Source organism: Stegastes partitus, unplaced genomic scaffold, assembly GCF_000690725.1.
Source record: "Stegastes partitus isolate 25-593 unplaced genomic scaffold, Stegastes_partitus-1.0.2 Scaffold59, whole genome shotgun sequence".
In the NCBI taxonomy this organism is placed as follows: domain Eukaryota; kingdom Metazoa; phylum Chordata; class Actinopteri; family Pomacentridae; genus Stegastes; species Stegastes partitus.
The window spans coordinates 364,674-381,858 of NW_007577790.1; the positions used below are offsets into that span (position 1 = coordinate 364,674).

General features: G+C 39.2%; 1 protein-coding gene across 5 annotated transcripts in view; it reads right to left on the bottom strand.

Annotated features, from left to right (window-relative positions):
- Positions 1-542: 542 nt before the first annotated feature.
- Positions 543-17,185, bottom strand: part of LOC103353047 (myosin IXb) — a 32,127-nt gene continuing 15,484 nt past the window's right edge. For 2 of the 5 annotated variants that reach the window (XM_008275800.1, XM_008275804.1), the window contains 24 exons: positions 16,915-16,995; positions 16,701-16,811; positions 16,397-16,519; positions 15,922-16,071; positions 15,386-15,525; positions 13,428-13,769; positions 12,441-12,522; positions 11,961-12,158; positions 10,735-10,841; positions 10,532-10,611; positions 9,895-10,079; positions 8,941-9,048; positions 8,572-8,742; positions 8,429-8,470; positions 8,230-8,341; positions 8,059-8,132; positions 7,741-7,933; positions 6,672-6,800; positions 5,731-5,836; positions 5,531-5,662; positions 5,246-5,369; positions 3,844-3,944; positions 3,634-3,758; positions 543-1,946 (listed from right to left, as the gene is read on the bottom strand). In XM_008275800.1, coding sequence (XP_008274022.1) covers positions 1,669-1,946; positions 3,634-3,758; positions 3,844-3,944; positions 5,246-5,369; positions 5,531-5,662; positions 5,731-5,836; positions 6,672-6,800; positions 7,741-7,933; positions 8,059-8,132; positions 8,230-8,341; positions 8,429-8,470; positions 8,572-8,742; positions 8,941-9,048; positions 9,895-10,079; positions 10,532-10,611; positions 10,735-10,841; positions 11,961-12,158; positions 12,441-12,522; positions 13,428-13,769; positions 15,386-15,525; positions 15,922-16,071; positions 16,397-16,519; positions 16,701-16,811; positions 16,915-16,995 — 3,294 coding nt within the window. In that variant the 3' untranslated portion in view covers positions 543-1,668. Of the gene's footprint in view, positions 1,947-3,621; positions 3,759-3,843; positions 3,945-5,245; positions 5,370-5,530; positions 5,663-5,730; positions 5,837-6,671; positions 6,801-7,740; positions 7,934-8,058; positions 8,133-8,229; positions 8,342-8,428; positions 8,471-8,571; positions 8,743-8,940; positions 9,049-9,894; positions 10,080-10,531; positions 10,612-10,734; positions 10,842-11,960; positions 12,159-12,440; positions 12,523-13,427; positions 13,770-15,385; positions 15,526-15,921; positions 16,072-16,396; positions 16,520-16,700; positions 16,812-16,914; positions 16,996-17,185 lie in introns of all 5 variants that reach the window. The other 3 variants (XM_008275801.1, XM_008275803.1, XM_008275802.1) reach the window with 3 other exon arrangements.

Here is a 17,185-nt window from a genome sequence, read left to right on the forward strand (position 1 = left end):
GTGGACAACTACCGTAAACACTGTCAAATTTTAAAACACTAAGTAATGACAAAATGACCCAGTTTGTTATATTAGTGGAGACAGCATTACATTTTCTTGATGGTTTTGCCTTGTTCTAATTTTAGAAACAAGGAAACTGAAGCAAAGTTCTGGGAAAGGGATGGGTTGGGAAACAATGAAAAACTAAACTTGCGTTGGAAATTTTCCACAGGGTGGAAGCTGCAATACATTCTCTGGACGTTTGGCCTTCTGAAAGGCATGCTTGATAAGGATAAAATTAGGAATGTATCATATGAGAGCTAACTTAGACTTTTCTGACCTAGAGAGGGAAATGCCAACAAAATCAAACCTTTTTATTGACACTTTTCTGACCACATACTAGTCCTAAAGGTTTGCTTCGTGGCACAAGTTTGAGTCTGGGGTTGTTTATGCATTAAAAATAACTTGGACAATATATTACATTTTAGTGATATACTGAATCTTCCTAAAGTCCAACACCTAAAATGTCAATACTGTGGAAAATCAAATTAATTAAAATTAAATTGAAAAAGCATCAACATTTTAATAACAATCACATACTATTGGTCATACATTTCAAAATTCTAACCAAAAAGTCATTTTTTCTATTCCATCCTTTACATATTTTGAGCACTTTTTTTTTTTTTTTTTTTAATTCCTCTATCAAATGCAGTTTGTGTTTGTCAGAGTGATACCAAAGTACTTCTAATTTCTGATAAGAACATGTCATACATCAAGAGACAACCAAAAAGCTGGTTATTGTTCAAGGGAGGACAGTTTTTGTTACTGTTATTAGCATCACAGCAAGAGGCACTTGTCAGTTGTTCATTTATTGCAGCTGGTGACATAAGTCGGATTTGGGGATGCCCACCATAATATCCATCAGTCCTACGCCCTACAAAATATACATGCATGCACTTAAAATTAATAAAACAATGTGTAGAAAGAAGTTTCCTGGGTGAAGCTGAACAGCCTGCAATAACAAAAAATAGTCAGTCAATCTAAAAGGTAACACTTCCTTTACAGCTTTACTGAATCAGTGATCAGTCACAGCTTTATGTATACCATAAGAAATTGGGGAAAAAAAGAAAACATAACTAAAGGGTTTCAGACACACAACAGTGCAAGCCCAAAATGCAGCATCACACTCTGTACACTGGAGAAGCACTCTATGTACAAGGTTAGAACGTTTCTGGTACAGTTTCAATATTTTTTTTCCCCCCACAAACAAAATAAACTCCCATTAGTACCACAATAATGGTGCCCAGAGTGTTGTCCTTTAGTAAAGGAGGCTCTTGTGTGCTTGATTGCTCCTCATCATGTTGTCCTGTTTTCCCTATACAGAGTTCTTAACACAGAAGATAATATCTGCAATTTATAAAATGTTTGCTGTACAGATAATGAAACATATTTAAAATCACATGCAGCATATTGATATAAAGATGACAAGTAGTTCTTCAGATCTGCTATAAAAACCTGAAGGAACAGTCAGCATAACCTCCCATTAAATACATCAAAATTCTCAAAGCACTTTGTTTCCATAGCAGCACTGACAAATGGAAAAGTCTGTAAAACAAAGTGCGTATTTCTTTTTCTTCTATTAGCACATACTTGGGAAGACTCAAATTGTTACAGCTTGTGCTGCTATGTTCAGCTTGGATCTTCATCCTCATCAATATAAGGGATGTCCAGGTCGTCAAAGCTACCATTTAAAGTCTTGCCGGTGTCTTGGGGCTTGCTGGTTTGGATGGGGGTGTCTTGGCTGGGCAGAAAACACATGGACTGGGTGACATCTGTCTTTTGTCCTGATGTGAGCTCTCTCTGTTCATTGTCTGTTAGAGCCATTAGACTTCTGACTCGCTGTGCCAGGTCAGGAGGTTTCTGTGGGCAGTCGGGTTTCCGGGTTTTCAACTGCACATTTGCCTTTCCTGCAGAAACAAAAATCACATCAATAAACATATTTGGTTCAAAGTTGACGGCAAACAAACAGTCAATCACAACTACATGTTTTAGTTTGACTTCGTTATGTGAACGGGAAGCAAAAGAATATAGGCCCAGATATAAGTTTTAGAGCTTTTGAGAGTTAACATCTTCTCCGTATTAACAACTCTATGCAGTACATTTTAAACAAAAGGCTTACTGGGTAGTCTACGAACACTTGGAAAATTAAACAACTTGGTGTGATGCGTCTTCCAACTTTGTCTGAAGGTTAGTGTTTGCAGCTGTTGTTAATAGTCACACTCTAAGGTAAAAAAACCCCCCAAAAAATCCTTTAACCCTCTGAATCACAACAAGTGTCTGCTCTTGTCACATTTTTACTCACTGTCGACTCATTTTTCACTTCATTATAAAGTCATGGACCTGTGTGAAAACAGTACAACCATACCCAGAGGCAGAGAGAACTAAAAAAACAAAGCCCGATATCATTGTCAAAAAGGAATCTGGTTAGAGCAAATGGTTTATTTATATTTACATTTTCAAATAAGACACATGGAATAAATAGATTTTAAAGAAATTTGAAAAATGCTATGCTCAGATTTGGTGAAGCTTTCCGATGGAATGGCACGTCACAGATGTGTAGCTCAAAGACAGTCAAAAAGCTGAAAATCCAACAATACTTTCAGTTTTGATCATTTCTGGTTTCCAAGGGTTAAATATGAGGATGATGAAGCACACTTCCGTAAAATCTTGATTGGAAAGGATTATGGTGTTGCACTTGTTTGTAAACTAAGTTGTGAAGTGAATAATGAAAATCAGAAGCTGAGATGAAATAAACTTGACAGTTGCATAAAGTGATACAACTTTGTGATTGCTGGTTTACTGAAACTCCCAAGTCCCTTAGTTCCAGCATCAGAAAGGTGATGAATAGTTTTTCAGACAGTGAAACAGCATGTGTGGGCTGTTATACCTGCTTGTGTGTTTCAGTGTTTTAGGACTACATCCATCCATTATCTATACACCGCTTAATCCTCACTAGGGTCGTGGGGGGCTGGAGTCTATCCCAGCTGACTTAGGGTGAAGGCAGGGGACACCCTGGACAGGTCACCAGTCTATCACAGGGCTACACTTAGAGACAGACAACCAAGCACACTCACATTCACACCTACGGACAATTTAGAATCACCAATTAAGCTCAACATGTTTCTGGACTGTGTGGGAAGAAGCCAGAGAACCCAGAGAGAACCCACGCTGCACGGGGAGAACATGCAAACTCCAAGCACAAAGATCCCGGGTGTCCTCACCAGGACGCGAGGTGACGGTGCTAACCACTGAGCCACCGCGCAGCCCTTACGACTACATGGATACGTGAAAACCACAAAAACATACCACTGAGTTTGGCAAGATGGAACAAACAAACACTGCTGTCTTTAGATGTGGTTAAACAACATGTTTTACAAATAAACTCCGTTGAGGCATGCTGAACCTCTATGAATGAGGTTTCCTTTATGCATTCGTCTACATCTATTTTTTATGCACAAATAGCAATCATAACAATGTCGGATACATCATATATCATAGGAGTGGAGCATTAAAAATACAAGTGTCTTTAAGTCCTTCACCAGGTTCTATTTTTAAACCCAAAGGGAGGTGAAAGTACTTTACCTCTTTACTGACCTTCCGATTCCAAGCTCCCCAGACGGTCATCGAGGCTCTCTGTGCTCATCGATGATGATGAGTCTAGGTTGTCATTGTCAGAGTTCTCCTGCTCCAGGTTAGGTAAGGTGCAGGCCAAGTCCACTCTGTAAATGGCAAAAAAGATATTATTCAAACATGTGATTTTAAATGTGTGAGTTTAACAACTATTGGGAAACGTGCTTAGCTCACTTTTCTTGTTTGATGGACTTGATCCTTTCAATGAGGGTCATCTCCGTTTCATCTGAATGTGTTTGCTGTGGAACATCCAGCTGTGAAGGCTTTTCAACAACCTGCAAAGATCAGAGCAGAGTTTGTGTCAGCTGCCAGTAGTTCATCAAGTCAATCAGACAGCAAATAGGTACAGATTTACAGCTTCTGTTTGTTCAGAGGAATCCTAATGAGTGTCTGACCTCTACTGGCGCTATCAAATGTTTGTTTAAATGAGTCGGTCTTCATGTTGCTCTGTCTCGTGCACATACAAGTTTTCACATGCATCTGTGTGATGTGATATAGCCCAGATAATGTGTTCTGGTAAATAAAACCAAGTATAAATGTAAATTTAGTGTGTTTGCAAGGAAACTCCACAGAGCACCTTTAAATTGCCGACTATGGTTTATTCTGGATCATATCATTATTCTATGGTCATATCACAAATGTGGACGGACGGACGGACAGACGGACGGACAGACAGACAGACAGATAGTGTGTTTTGTGTATAACCATCTGAACCCCATGACTTGCCAGTGGGTTTGAAAGGCATGTTCTGTTTACATAATCTTTAAAATTGCATCATTGATGAGAGCCAGAAGCTGTAAAAACAGATGAAATCATAGGACGGTCCTGGAACCACTGATATATGACATGCCATTCAGTTGGAAAAATCAACATAATCTAAGCTTAAAATTGTGACATTTCATCAAGATCACTTTATTTATTTATTTATTTATTTTTACATTTGTCTTTTAGAAATTTGCTGATAATTAACCACTTGCTCTAATCAGATCCTGTAAGAAAACTAACAATTCTGTAGGTGGAGAAAAGTATGGAAAGAAATGTAAATAAAAAAAAAAAAACACTTATAGTATGTAGAGTCTGAATTCAGCTGAACTGCAGGCTGCGTTTACACAGAGCAGAAAGTATGGACAAGTATGGAAACTAACTTAAAATGTAACTAGTAAGTAGGTCTCAGTTTTTCTGAGTAATTGTAAAAGCAGTTTGGCCCCCGAAATTTTGTAAAATATAAAGTATTCAACTTTCTTTTTCTTTCCATTTTTCATGATTGCTAGAACTAGAAATGTTGTCATGCTGCACAGAAGAGATTTGAGAGTTCTCTACTTCTAGCAGTGGTTGTGTTGATACCATAGAGGTGCACGACTTTAGAATGCAGTGAAAAAAAAAAAAAAAAGAGTCCACAATAAGTAAAAAGGAGACAAGAGCAGAAAAACACCCAGAAACTGCTTGGGGTTCAGATGATTAATATACATTTCTGTCAGTTAATAAACTTTTTTCTTCCTCCATGATGAGTGATTTAAATAACTGACAGATGTTACTTGAGCCAGGTGTTATTTCATATCTTCTGGTGTCATCTCACCGTGTTTTGTCTCCTCAGTTTGAGCTGATTGACAGCCAGGGCCTCTGCATATTCCAGTTCTTGAATATTCTGCATCTTCTCTTTGTAGCGCCTGAACTGCTCAGAGATCAGGATTTCCACACAGCTGCAGAGAGGATAGTCAATGATACATCTTTAGAAATACAGACAGTGCCTAACAAAAACACATACAGTACTTTGAATGCAGGAACAGTAAGGAAAAAGTAAACGTACAAAACTTCCTCAAGACAGTACAGAGTTACAGTAGTGCACAGAACAATGACTCACAGTGTGGTCTTGGACACATCCTTCATACCAAGGAAGGGGTCATTAGCATCAGGTGAACGCAGGACGCAGGGAGCAAACACGATAGCAAGAGAGCTTGGCGACATTTTATTGTGCTCTTCTTCTTTTGCAACCCTAAAAAGACAGACAGTTGAAATCTGATGGAAGTTTAATGATGCAAATAAGAAAACAAATCTTCTTACCTGACAAGGTGAAAGATAAGCCGCTCCAACGTGTTGTAATTAGCAGGAGGAAGCTCATCAATCAGTTTGTATACAGCCCTTATTCTCTCAGCTTTCTCTGGCAACTCTAAAGGGGATCAAACAGAGGGATTAATACCTTTTCAACATCCATATCAGACATTGTTATTTGATATTCCAAAATAACTGTCTGGGTGTCTGACCCAAATATGGACTGAAAGGACGAGGATGAAAGCTAGGAGAATCTTGGCGGATAGCTCCCATCATCTTTTTAACAGGTTTGAACTTCAGAAGTCTGGGAGGTGCTACATAACCCCTCTGGCCAAAGGTATCTTTAAGAAGTCTTTCATTCCCAACGCCATTGACCTTCTCAATCCAACAAAGTGATCAACCCCACATATAACCTGAACTTGAACTGTTGTTTTACTGTTTTATTCTTTTTTTATTGTTCTATTGTAGGCTACCTATACTATGTATTGCTGTGTGTCTGTATGCATGTCATGCGGATCTTCTGTGTTGGTTAGCCGAAGACAATTTTCCACCTTGGTGGACAATAAAGTTCTATTTTATTCTATTCTATTCTATTCTATTCTATTCTATTCTATTCTATTCTATTCTACAAAAGAGATTTATTTCAAGAACCGTATGTGTTGATATGTTTACTGTGAATGGAGTGGAAAGTCGATTTCTCCAACTCCACCATATTTCTAGGATCTCAGCATTAATTTACATCATAACAATAATAGCAACTATGTTCCATCCTAAACAGTAACAGACATTTAGCTTCATTTAGTTTGCAACATATCAGACTGACTGATTGTGTTTGTGTGTATTAGTCTTCTTTGATTCAACAGATAAATAAGTTGATTTACCAGGATGTACTTACGCACATGCAAAACGTCAGCTTAAAGCAAAAAATATTAATTCTATTAGCATTTTCTCACCCACGGCATGCAGAAAGTCGCTGTAGAGAGAAAAGGTCATGAGGGGATCTGGCAGGTCCCTGAGCCAGCGTTTAACAAGGCCTGTGATGGTATGGATGGGGTAGTTATCCAAGCATGCTCCCTCTGGATCTGATGGTACAAGCCAGAGCACATTGATGAAAAACTAACATTGTTGTATTAGCATTTGAATAGATTTTTCAGTCTGTACAGTCACGTGACACATAACAGATTTTGATTGGCAAAGTATAGAATTTCAAATGTCTTGAGTTTGTTTTAAAAATACACAGTCAACTATTGAGCTAAAAGTAAAAAAAGACTAAATATTTCAATTTTCTCCAACTTTAAGTTCAAAGGAATGTTTTTCATTGATTGTGGCTGTCCTCGCTCCGCATCAATCATTCCATCTATTTTCTGCTCATTCAGGGTTGAGTTGTGGTGGCAGCAGACTAAGCAGGGCATTCCAGGTGTCCCTCTACTCAGCAACACTTTCCAGCTCTTCCTGGGGGATCTCACGGTGTTCCCAGGCCAGATGAGATATGAGTTCTGAGTCTACCCTAAGGTCCCCTCTTAGCTTAATGCAACTAGACAACCTCTTAAGAAAGATTTCTAGGTGGCATTCCACTCAGATGCCCTGAACCACCCCTTCCAGTTCAAAGGTGCAGCGACTTTACTCTAAGCTCCTTTGAGATGTCCGTTTCCAACCTATCTTGTTCATGCCTGACAGTATATAGAGTGTGAGATGGACAGACGGATTGGTGCGTTGTCAGCAGCAATGTGTGCCTTGTACCAGACCGCAGTGACAAAGAGGGTGCTGAGCTAGAAGGTTTAAATGTTGTTCTACATTGTAATTGTAACCCTCACCTACGGTCATGAGCTCTGGGTAATGGCCAAAGGAATGAGGCAGCCACAATGAGCTTCCACACCAGTCATGGCAATTTATAACACAAGGAACATCACAATATGTAGAACTCCAAGCTGTCAAGCAGACTGAACCTGACTGGGTTCCCAAGATAAAATGTTGTACTTGTTGTTATTTCTAGTTTCAGCTGGGGTGCAAAGAATTTCTTACTGGTCTCCAGAATCTGGTGGAGCTCCCTTGCTCGACAGGCTGAGCCCGATTTGCGGTAAATGCCCTCAGTGTAGAGGCCGTTTAGCTCCACATGCATCAGCAACAACTCCACCACTTTGGGCACAGGGGTGGCTTTGTTGGTGAGGACGCACACTTGCACCCCAAAATGAAGGGAGCCAGGGACATTGTCATCCTGCACATCAAAAGACACAAAATGTATAAATGAGACATTTTTTGGACAGTGAGCCTTGAGAAATTGATGTTAATATTGAATGAACTATTCAGTCATGTTATTTGACTAAATATGTCAGTTCCTACCTTCATGGCACAACGTGTTGAGCAATCTGTTATGATTTGTTTCAGGCATTTTTTGTGACATATTAACTTGCAAGCTAAGGACAAAAACAGGAAAAAAATTGTTGAATTTAACTGTGTACTTGTTCTTAAACCACTGTTAAAGGTTGTGGTCTCACAGCTATTTGCACTCACCGCTGCACATGTAGGCTTTCTCCATTCCCCAGATGTAGGAGCCACACAAGTCACATGACTGCATAATGTTCACCTGGTATGTGCTGAACAGGTGATCCAGAGGACTATCAGGCTGTGGACAAGGGACATACAGCAATCGACTGGGATTATTCACCTATATTCATATAAGGGAACTTAATAAAGACTTTCACATACTTACACATTTATTCTTTTTCCTCCTTTTCTTTGTCGTCTTAGTAGCCTGACAAAAGCCCGAAGTGACAGAGATATATGAGTGAGTAAGTTACCTACATTCTTAAGATGGTTTCAAAACTGATGATTGACTAAAAGAATACAATTTACCTTGCTTGGTTCAGACTCCACCCGCTTTATTTCGCCCCTGATGAAGCCGTCCAGCACAGACTGGAACAGGTTCACCACCAGTGACACTTCTCCCCTCTCCTTGGGTCCTGCTAGTGTGTTCACTTTGTTGTGGTAGCCCTTCATCAAATCTTTATAACCAATTTTGGGCTTCTGTTGGTCACAAAGAGGCCATGAAAAGTTATACAATTATTTGCCATTTTTACCTCCAACACTTTACCTTCATTTGTTTGTTTTGTTTCAGTGGCAGGCATTTTGTAAGAGATTTTATTAGATTTGCTGACTAACAAAACATGACAAAATATTGTCTTCCCAACTTTTTTGCTGGCACGGGCAAAGACATTGACTGACCTGGACAGAGTACATGCCTTTGATGGTCTCTCTGAACTGCATTGTGGCATTGAGGAAAATGCTCTCTGTTGGCGACAACTCTTTTATTCTTGTTCGCAGCTCGTTCACCTGATGACAAAGGTAAGTAGTTATAAACAAGTGGAGCAGTGTACAGGTCTTAACCTGGATAGGTAATACTGAAGACGGAGACAAGGGAAAAGAGGATCGAGAAGGAAGTATGAAATTAAACAATGATCCCCACTGGACAGCCCCAAGGTTACAGGATTAACAAGTGTGTGCAAAATGTATTGGTCCATTTATTGACGTTGCTTGACATCTTTTCAAAAATTCCAGAAATCCACTGGAGTTCAGACAATAATGTAAGACAAAAACCTGCGATTCCACTATAAAACTCCACACTTGACAAAAATTAAAGTAATATGTGAGTAATGCTTTATGAACTAATAATCGTAAAGTTCATTGTCAGAAAACCAGATATGTTAAACATGTAAATTGTAAATCAATACAATAAGTTATAAAAATGCCATTATTTCTGTAATTTTTTATTCAAATTACTTTCCATATTATGAAGGGATTTCTATTTTAAACACACTTTTTAAAACTTTACTTTATGTCACAGTGACATCTGACCACCCTCATTCATGATGTCACTTTGTATAAACACAGTCTCCTGCATTCAAACCAGGGTTGTCTGAAGGCAATGACTGGTGAGTGAAACATCCTGGGTCCCCCCTTAAGCATCCCTCAAACATGGTTTTTAAGATTACATACAACAACTGTGCCTGTGATCTGAAAGCTACAGTTACAGGGACAATTTACACTGACATCTATTGGAAAATGAAGAGCACAAAACAGCACATCTCCAATGTAAACAAGAGACAGTCAAATGTGCATTAAACTCTGATTTACAAATCTGCACTGTTTTTCTTTTCCCTCTTTAGGTGGTGATCTCACCTGATTGCCAAGGAACTCGTCCAGGTTTCGCAGCTCCTTGGAGTCAGTGATCTCTCGGTCCAGGGATGCGTCCCACTGTAACGCCCGTGTGGCTCGGCTGATTCGAATGGTGGGGTTGCGATTGACCCTCCCACTGGTTTGATTTGATGTGTGGTAAGGATGCGGAGTGTAGCCGGATAAAGTGACTGCAGGCAGCAGAGGGATAGATGGAATTATGAGTCACATGTCAAGAGAAACAGAAGTTTAAATACCGTATATTTATACTATGATGTATACTATGTAATGCTTATCTATCTTGACATTACCTGTCTGTCAGCTAACCAGCTAATAATCTCCAGAGGGCAGTAAAGAGAAGATGGTAATCTGTGACCTCCATTTGTATGGTTCAGTCATCAAAAATCAGGTACACCCCCATTTAAACAAAAACAGCATTTACATGCAAAAAGCCAGGACATTATTCCCTCCCGTTCTCCAAACCCTGGCCTAAAATAACTTCCATTTGATTCATAAACTGTGTCCTAAAGACTCCCCTCCCCTCCTTCTGCAGCCTATTAAAAGTTCATTGTATGTGTATATTTTAAGCATCAGCACTGAATCAAACCCATAGGGCAGGCAGCCTTTTCAAATCCTTAGTTACCGGTTTTATTTGTAGGAGAGTCACTGCTCGGGGAAAGTTTAGGTGAACGTTTCCTCAGGAATTTACTGAGAAACCAAACTCTGCAGAAAAGACAACCTGTATGAATTTCATGCAGTAGCATAAACAATAAGTAGCAATAATAACATTAGGCTTAGTCATGAATTTATTTCTAAATTATGCATTAGGTAAGTGAAGGGTTTAACCTGTCAGGGGTTGTGAGTTGTGACTGGTTAGACGTCTGTTGTCTGGAGTGCTCATTACTGGTTCTGGGTGGAAGGCTGTACCTTGAGCCATCAGGCTCTGATGGTATCTGCAGTAGTAAAACACATATTAAAATGCAAGTATTTTTTAGGTTTAAGTACAATTCTTGTGAACAAGCAGCTCTAAAAAAAAAAAAACACATACACAGATAATAAACATATTGTTCTGACACCCAAGTGACACAGTCTTCTTTACCCTGCAGGTTCCCTTGCTGCAGCTGCACCAATCTCTTCCAAAAGGATTCCCACATTTCCTGCACCACCAAGCTGTGGCCCATGAACATGATAATAAAAGCACCACAGTAGTGATAGTCCCACACCATTTACAGTTGTCATGCAAAGCTTCCTTGACCCCTGCCACCACCGAAATTATGACCTATTTTGCTTCATTGTGATGCGACCCATGTGAACGTGCATTACTGGCTCAGACATAGGTTAGTAAGACCTGAAATTAAATTATATTTCATACAATTATAGGTTTATTCATAACTTAGACTCTATCTGTACACAGAGTAATCAACAATGTTTTTGTAATATTTACATTAATTAAAGCATTTAGTAAATACTAAGTATTGCTTGCCGTAATGTGGGGGACATAGGTCGATTCAGTAATAGGTTTGATTGTGTAGTTCAAGATACATACAAGTTGCTGTGCATAATTAAAAACACATGAGATAAAAGTGTGTTCATGCCTTAATAATCAAAAGGCTGTACAGCTTTTTCTCCTTAGTAATAACTGGGTATTAACCATAACAACATACATGGTTAATTTTTGCTGAATGTGCAAAAACCATCATCAGTATGCGTGTGAATCAAGCAATAATCTAGAATCATTGAAGCCACAGCGACTAAAGTTCTATCTTAATTTTAAAGTGACCAAAACCCATTTACATCAAAGCAATGGATATTCTGCGAGTCTATTCTGTGCCGGCTGACCCATTTGGGTGACGGGACACAAAATATCAGAAATGAGCTTTGGAAATGGGCTTTAATATTTCCTTTCTGTTTATAAGCAGCAGCTCATTTTCTCATTGTCCTGGACTGCGTAGCAGAAATCAGAAGTGCCAGAACAATGCAAACTATGCAACCAGTGCATTTGGGAGATACACATGCAAGGCCTGCATGCAGAGGAGAGTTGTGGTTGGTCAATATATCCCTTTGGTCAGTACCTTGACCTGGGATTTGCGGGCCCGGACATCGATGCTACTAGCTGAACTCTTCAGGCCAGGCACAAGGGGGCTGATGGGAGGCAGTGGAAAGCTCCAGTACTCGCTCTCCTTGGAGCCCGCAAAGTTAATCACCAAACCGCTGCGGGCGTAGGCTAAGCGCCGCCTGCGTTGGTTCTGCTTGCGGGGACGCACCCTGACCTAATTGGGCCAGGAAAAGCGATGAGGCACAGACTGGGAGGCCTCCTTCAATTGATGTGTAAGGAGTCTCCAATGATGTGTTTGTCAGCATTACATAAGCGTTCAGTACACACAAGAAGAGCAAAACCAACACCAATATTCATCCTGTAAAGGACCCTGATAACAACACAAGAAGGACTGCCTCTATACGAGGTGAATATAAAGATGGATCCAATGTTCTTTGTGAAGATACACCATTTTGAATTATGCTTTGGGTGATGTAATAACAAGGAAAATGGTTACCTCAGAGGCAGAAGGTGAGCTATCAGAGCCTGATGAGCTGATCTTGGACAGTTCATCAGCAGACATGGACTTCGCTTTCCGGCTGTTTTGCAGACAGAAATGAGAACAGAGCTGGTAACTATTGTGGGACTCATAAAAAACTTTGCAGCCATCCATAAAATTATGTTATATATGTTTTAACTTGAAGTTTTTGCCATACAAATACTTTATCATGAGATAGATACAAAAAATCCAAAAGTAGAAACACATGTTCAAATTGTTAAGGAACAAATCACATATTTTTTATTTTTTACTTGAAATATGTACTACAGCTGCCCTGACAAAGTGTGTACTGTTTCATGCAGTATGCATACAACAAGGATGTACCACTTCATCATAATATTGTGTGTTAAACTTTGACCATCGCAGTCAGTGGTGTGAAATCAGCTGTCCTCTGTCTGTGCACTCCGAGTGGTTCAAGCTTGTTTATACTTGTGTGAGACACAACGACATATGTGATGTGACTGTGCTGAGAATGGCCAGACAATAGCTTGTAACCTGCAAAATCTGAGCAGATTGGATAGGACATTACAGTATTTCTTACCTTTGACATACTACAATTTTGAACAAAAGCTTGTAAAGACCATGTATGTCATGGCAGTCTTGAATTTCCAGTGACTCCTACAAGTCTTAATTTTCGGTGATGGATTGATTAAAACACATGCATCATTATCACAAAAAAACAACAACCATGCATTTTGATTATTTCATAAATTTATCATAAGTTGTAGGAATTCCTGGACTTCTGTTCATGACTGTATGTATTGGGACATATTGAATATTTTTCTGGCATACCATATAGTATGAGGTAGTGCAGGTATTGGAACACACCCAAAGAATGTTTTTTATAGTATTAAAATGGCTCGTTGAGGACATATTAGAAGAGCTAACGTGGAGACAGATCTTAGTTTTATTGTGGCTAATGAAGCTATTAAATGAGAAACTTACTAAAAGTCATCTCTTTTCCTATCTCTTCGTCGCCGTATTTCAGGACTGGATTCATCTGTTGGTTCACCTTCACTCTGTCTTTCTCTCCACTTCTCGGCCTTTTCCTTGATGCCCCCTACATCTTTGTAGCGCTGAAGTGAGCTGCTCTTAGTGGGGCTGATGGAGAAATCATCAGTGCTAACTTTGGGGTCCAGAGGGAGGGAGAGGGGTCTGTGGAGTGGGGGAGGAGATCCTCTGCCTTCTTGTTTATCCTTACTCCTGCTCCTGCCTGGCTCAGGCTCCTGGGTCCTGCAGGGGCTGATTTCCACTTTGTGCTGCCTCTTCAGCTCCTTTTTTGCCAAACTGTTAGGCAAAAAGCAGCAAATCTGAAGGTTATCACAGCAATTGCAACCATAACATTAATATTGTTTTGGGTTCTACTTTAACCCTCTGAAGCCCAAAACTCACTAGTGGGTTTAAAAGGCATGCTGTGTTTACAGAAAGTACACCATCTGTCTGGAAGAAACATTACAACCTGGGCGAATCATCATGTTAGGAAACTTAACAAAAGCTAGGCTTAAACTCATAACATTTCATTAAAATCACTTTAATCTACACGTCTGATTTAAAAAATGACCAAATTCAGTAAAAAAACAACAACAACAAAATGTTGCATTTCTTAGTGCAACTGAGAAGCCATCGTGACTTAGCTGTGACCAAAAAATTCTGGGATGTTTTGGCTGAACTTCAAGCTGTTTTTTTTAACAGAGCAGAGAGGAGACAAGCAGAGAAACATATTAAAAATGTAACTATTAAAATATCTATAGATCGAAAATTCACCATTTTTCCAGCGTGGGCACTTGGAAAAGGCATGTTGATTACAGAATTTTTCAGTTTGTGCAAAAATAAATAATCATAGAAATTGCTTAGTTGTCTTCCCTTCTACCCATAGTTTTGCTGTTTCCATAGAGGTGCAGGTCTTTATATTGCAAAGAAAAATGAGCTCACACTGAGCATAAATGCAACAGAAGCAGAAAACACCCAGAAGTCTCCTGGGGTTCAGAGAGTTAACCCTTTTTTGGTCTTAGAGTGACTTGAGCAAGAATTATATACAATAATAATCTTGTCAAAACCACTGCAAAAAAACATGACGCTGCTCCATGAAAGATTCTCACAGATGTACTGGTATCAGCATGTATGTTGTTCGACAGCTAACAACAAATCACAAAAACAGTAACACTGACAACACATTTTTATGCTATGTCTGACCACTAGAGAGCACTTTCCCGTATCACTAACTGTAAAATGCACTGCTCTCCGTGTACATAGCTTGATCAAATAATTTTGTCTTAAAAGTTTAGCTATCCTTTTCAAAAATGCTTTTTTAAAGCCATTTTTTGGCTCCTAGCATTTATTGTCTCTGAATAACACTGTACCTGTTGCATACATACCCCAGAATGCAGCACTTACTGCCAAAGAAACATGTCTAATGCAAAATGTGCCATTAAGAGTGTGTAACACAACATCAATCTAAAGACTTTAAAAAGGCCCTTCATGCAGGTTTGACATCAATGCTGCAACATCTCACCAATGTTTCATCTCACAACACTGTTTCTGTAGCTACAAATGAAAAGATTTTTTTCAAAGGCAAGCATACCATTTATGGTAGTAATTGTACAAACCTTTATTCAATCAACACTATAAATGCAGCTTTTCTAAATACTGCTTTTCAGTCGGGCTGGGTAGACAGTGCACTCGTACATTACCTCTGACACCTGCCATGTTATGCCAACAAACTGGACCCAGTATTTACACTTAGATAGTGTTTCGTAAAGCCTGAAATAACATAGGTAAGGTTTTCTTTTCTATTTCATAATCATGTGAGGTTTTTCTCCAAACTCTACTAAACTGGCATATTTATAAGTGAAGGAGCTGGTGCTCCTACAACTGAAGCACTGCAGTTACAGTACTATGTGTACCTGTCTCGGCTAGGCCGGCCTCTGGACTTCTCTTCATCCTCCTCATGCTGCTTCTTTGACCTCTTCAGAGAACTCTTCCACGCTGTTTGGATCACTGTAGCAGCTCGGTTTTGTTTAACATAAAACTCACGCCAGCACCTCTGAAACATCAAAAATATTCACTCAGCTTGATTCTGTTGTTTTGCTTTTTATTTGTTCTTGGACTTTGGGAGCATTAGTTTTTTTTTGCTAGGCCAATAAGCAGGGCAAAGTTTAACTGCACATGAAGGGCATTAGGGAGTCAGGAACATGAGGAATGAGTGCCCAACAAATTATCCTCAATCTGATGCTGGGTGAGACAAGTGGCAGGTTGTTTTATTCAGCTTTCACATGGAGAAGATGTGTAAATTGGTAGTACACAGCCTTGTTCCACATTTGAAAGTGAATTGTTATTTAAGGTGTGAATGGATTGCTGTTGTATCATCTACCACGTCTCAGGACACATGTAATGGGAGGAGCTTTGTTGTCTTGCAGTCACCATTGAAAATGAACGGTACCTGTATGATCATAGAGGCGTCTCTTTCTTGCAGAAAGCGCGACCGTATCAGACATGCGCGGAACCAGCGTTGCAGGATGATGATGTGATGTATTACTTCTTTGTTGAGAGTGTCTTGAAGCAGTTGCCGTTCCTTTTCCTTGAGGAAAACCTGAGGAGCAGAGAGGACAGCATGCAAGCCATGAGGTGGTGTGAAAGCACATCTGTACAGTAAATTTGTTATAACTGCTTTTGTGACTTTTATGTGTTTTTATAACTTTATACATGAAAGAAACCTGCAATGTTTGTTATTAGTAAGATATATTATTTCTTGATTAATGACAATATTCTCTTGTGGGAGAAAATATAAATTTAACTCAAGAGGCACTTCAATGTTCACAAAATTCCTGTATGTCATCTGATTGACAGGTTAATGCAAAGACTAACAGAAACATGACATAACAGATACATGATTTGATATCAATATAGTTATTCACCTTGGTTTTTCCTATTTGGTAGGTACTCTTATCCAGCTCCATCCTCTCAAACAGTTCAGTTATGTGCTCGGGAGTTGCAGCGGTTCCTTTTGGAAGCAACATCCTAAACTTCCCAACAAATTCCTGCCACCAAGAGGAAAACAACATCATTTTTAGAAAGTCCAAAGCAACTTTGGTCTCAATGCCAGTCACAGGTATGAGTTTGTTGTCCTTTTTATTATAAATTCCTTGAATATACAGTAAGGGGGGTTATCTGTATACAAGTATATATAATGTTCAACATCATTCTAAAGGGAGTACCTACCTTAAATGTGTATTTGGCACTGTAACCAGACTTCTGAATGTGTATCATCTGCAATATGCCTGTATACTTGATTTGGTTGAGCACAAGTTCATCGTCAAACTGCATCTCTTTCTGTAAAAACAAAAAATATTTCAAAAAAGATAAACAGCGTCCTTCAGTAAAATATGTAGGATTAAAATCCCCCAGACTGATGCAACACATTCACAGACATTACCTTTTCAGCGTTAGATCGAACGCAGAAAATGAAGAAAGGTTCTGCTTTTTCAATTGTCTTCATCAGCTTTCTGAGTGACGCCTGTGAGATACATGTAAGGTTTACTTTCAGTCATTAAAATGTAGACTAATGACATGCATTATTACTTTTAATCTATAGATTAGTTTAGGCCCCCTTTGAAGGCCGCTTTGATTCTCATGGGTAGGCTGTAGACAGAAGACAAGCAAGTTACAGACAGACAAAGTTAATTCCTACGAAACACAACTGTGAA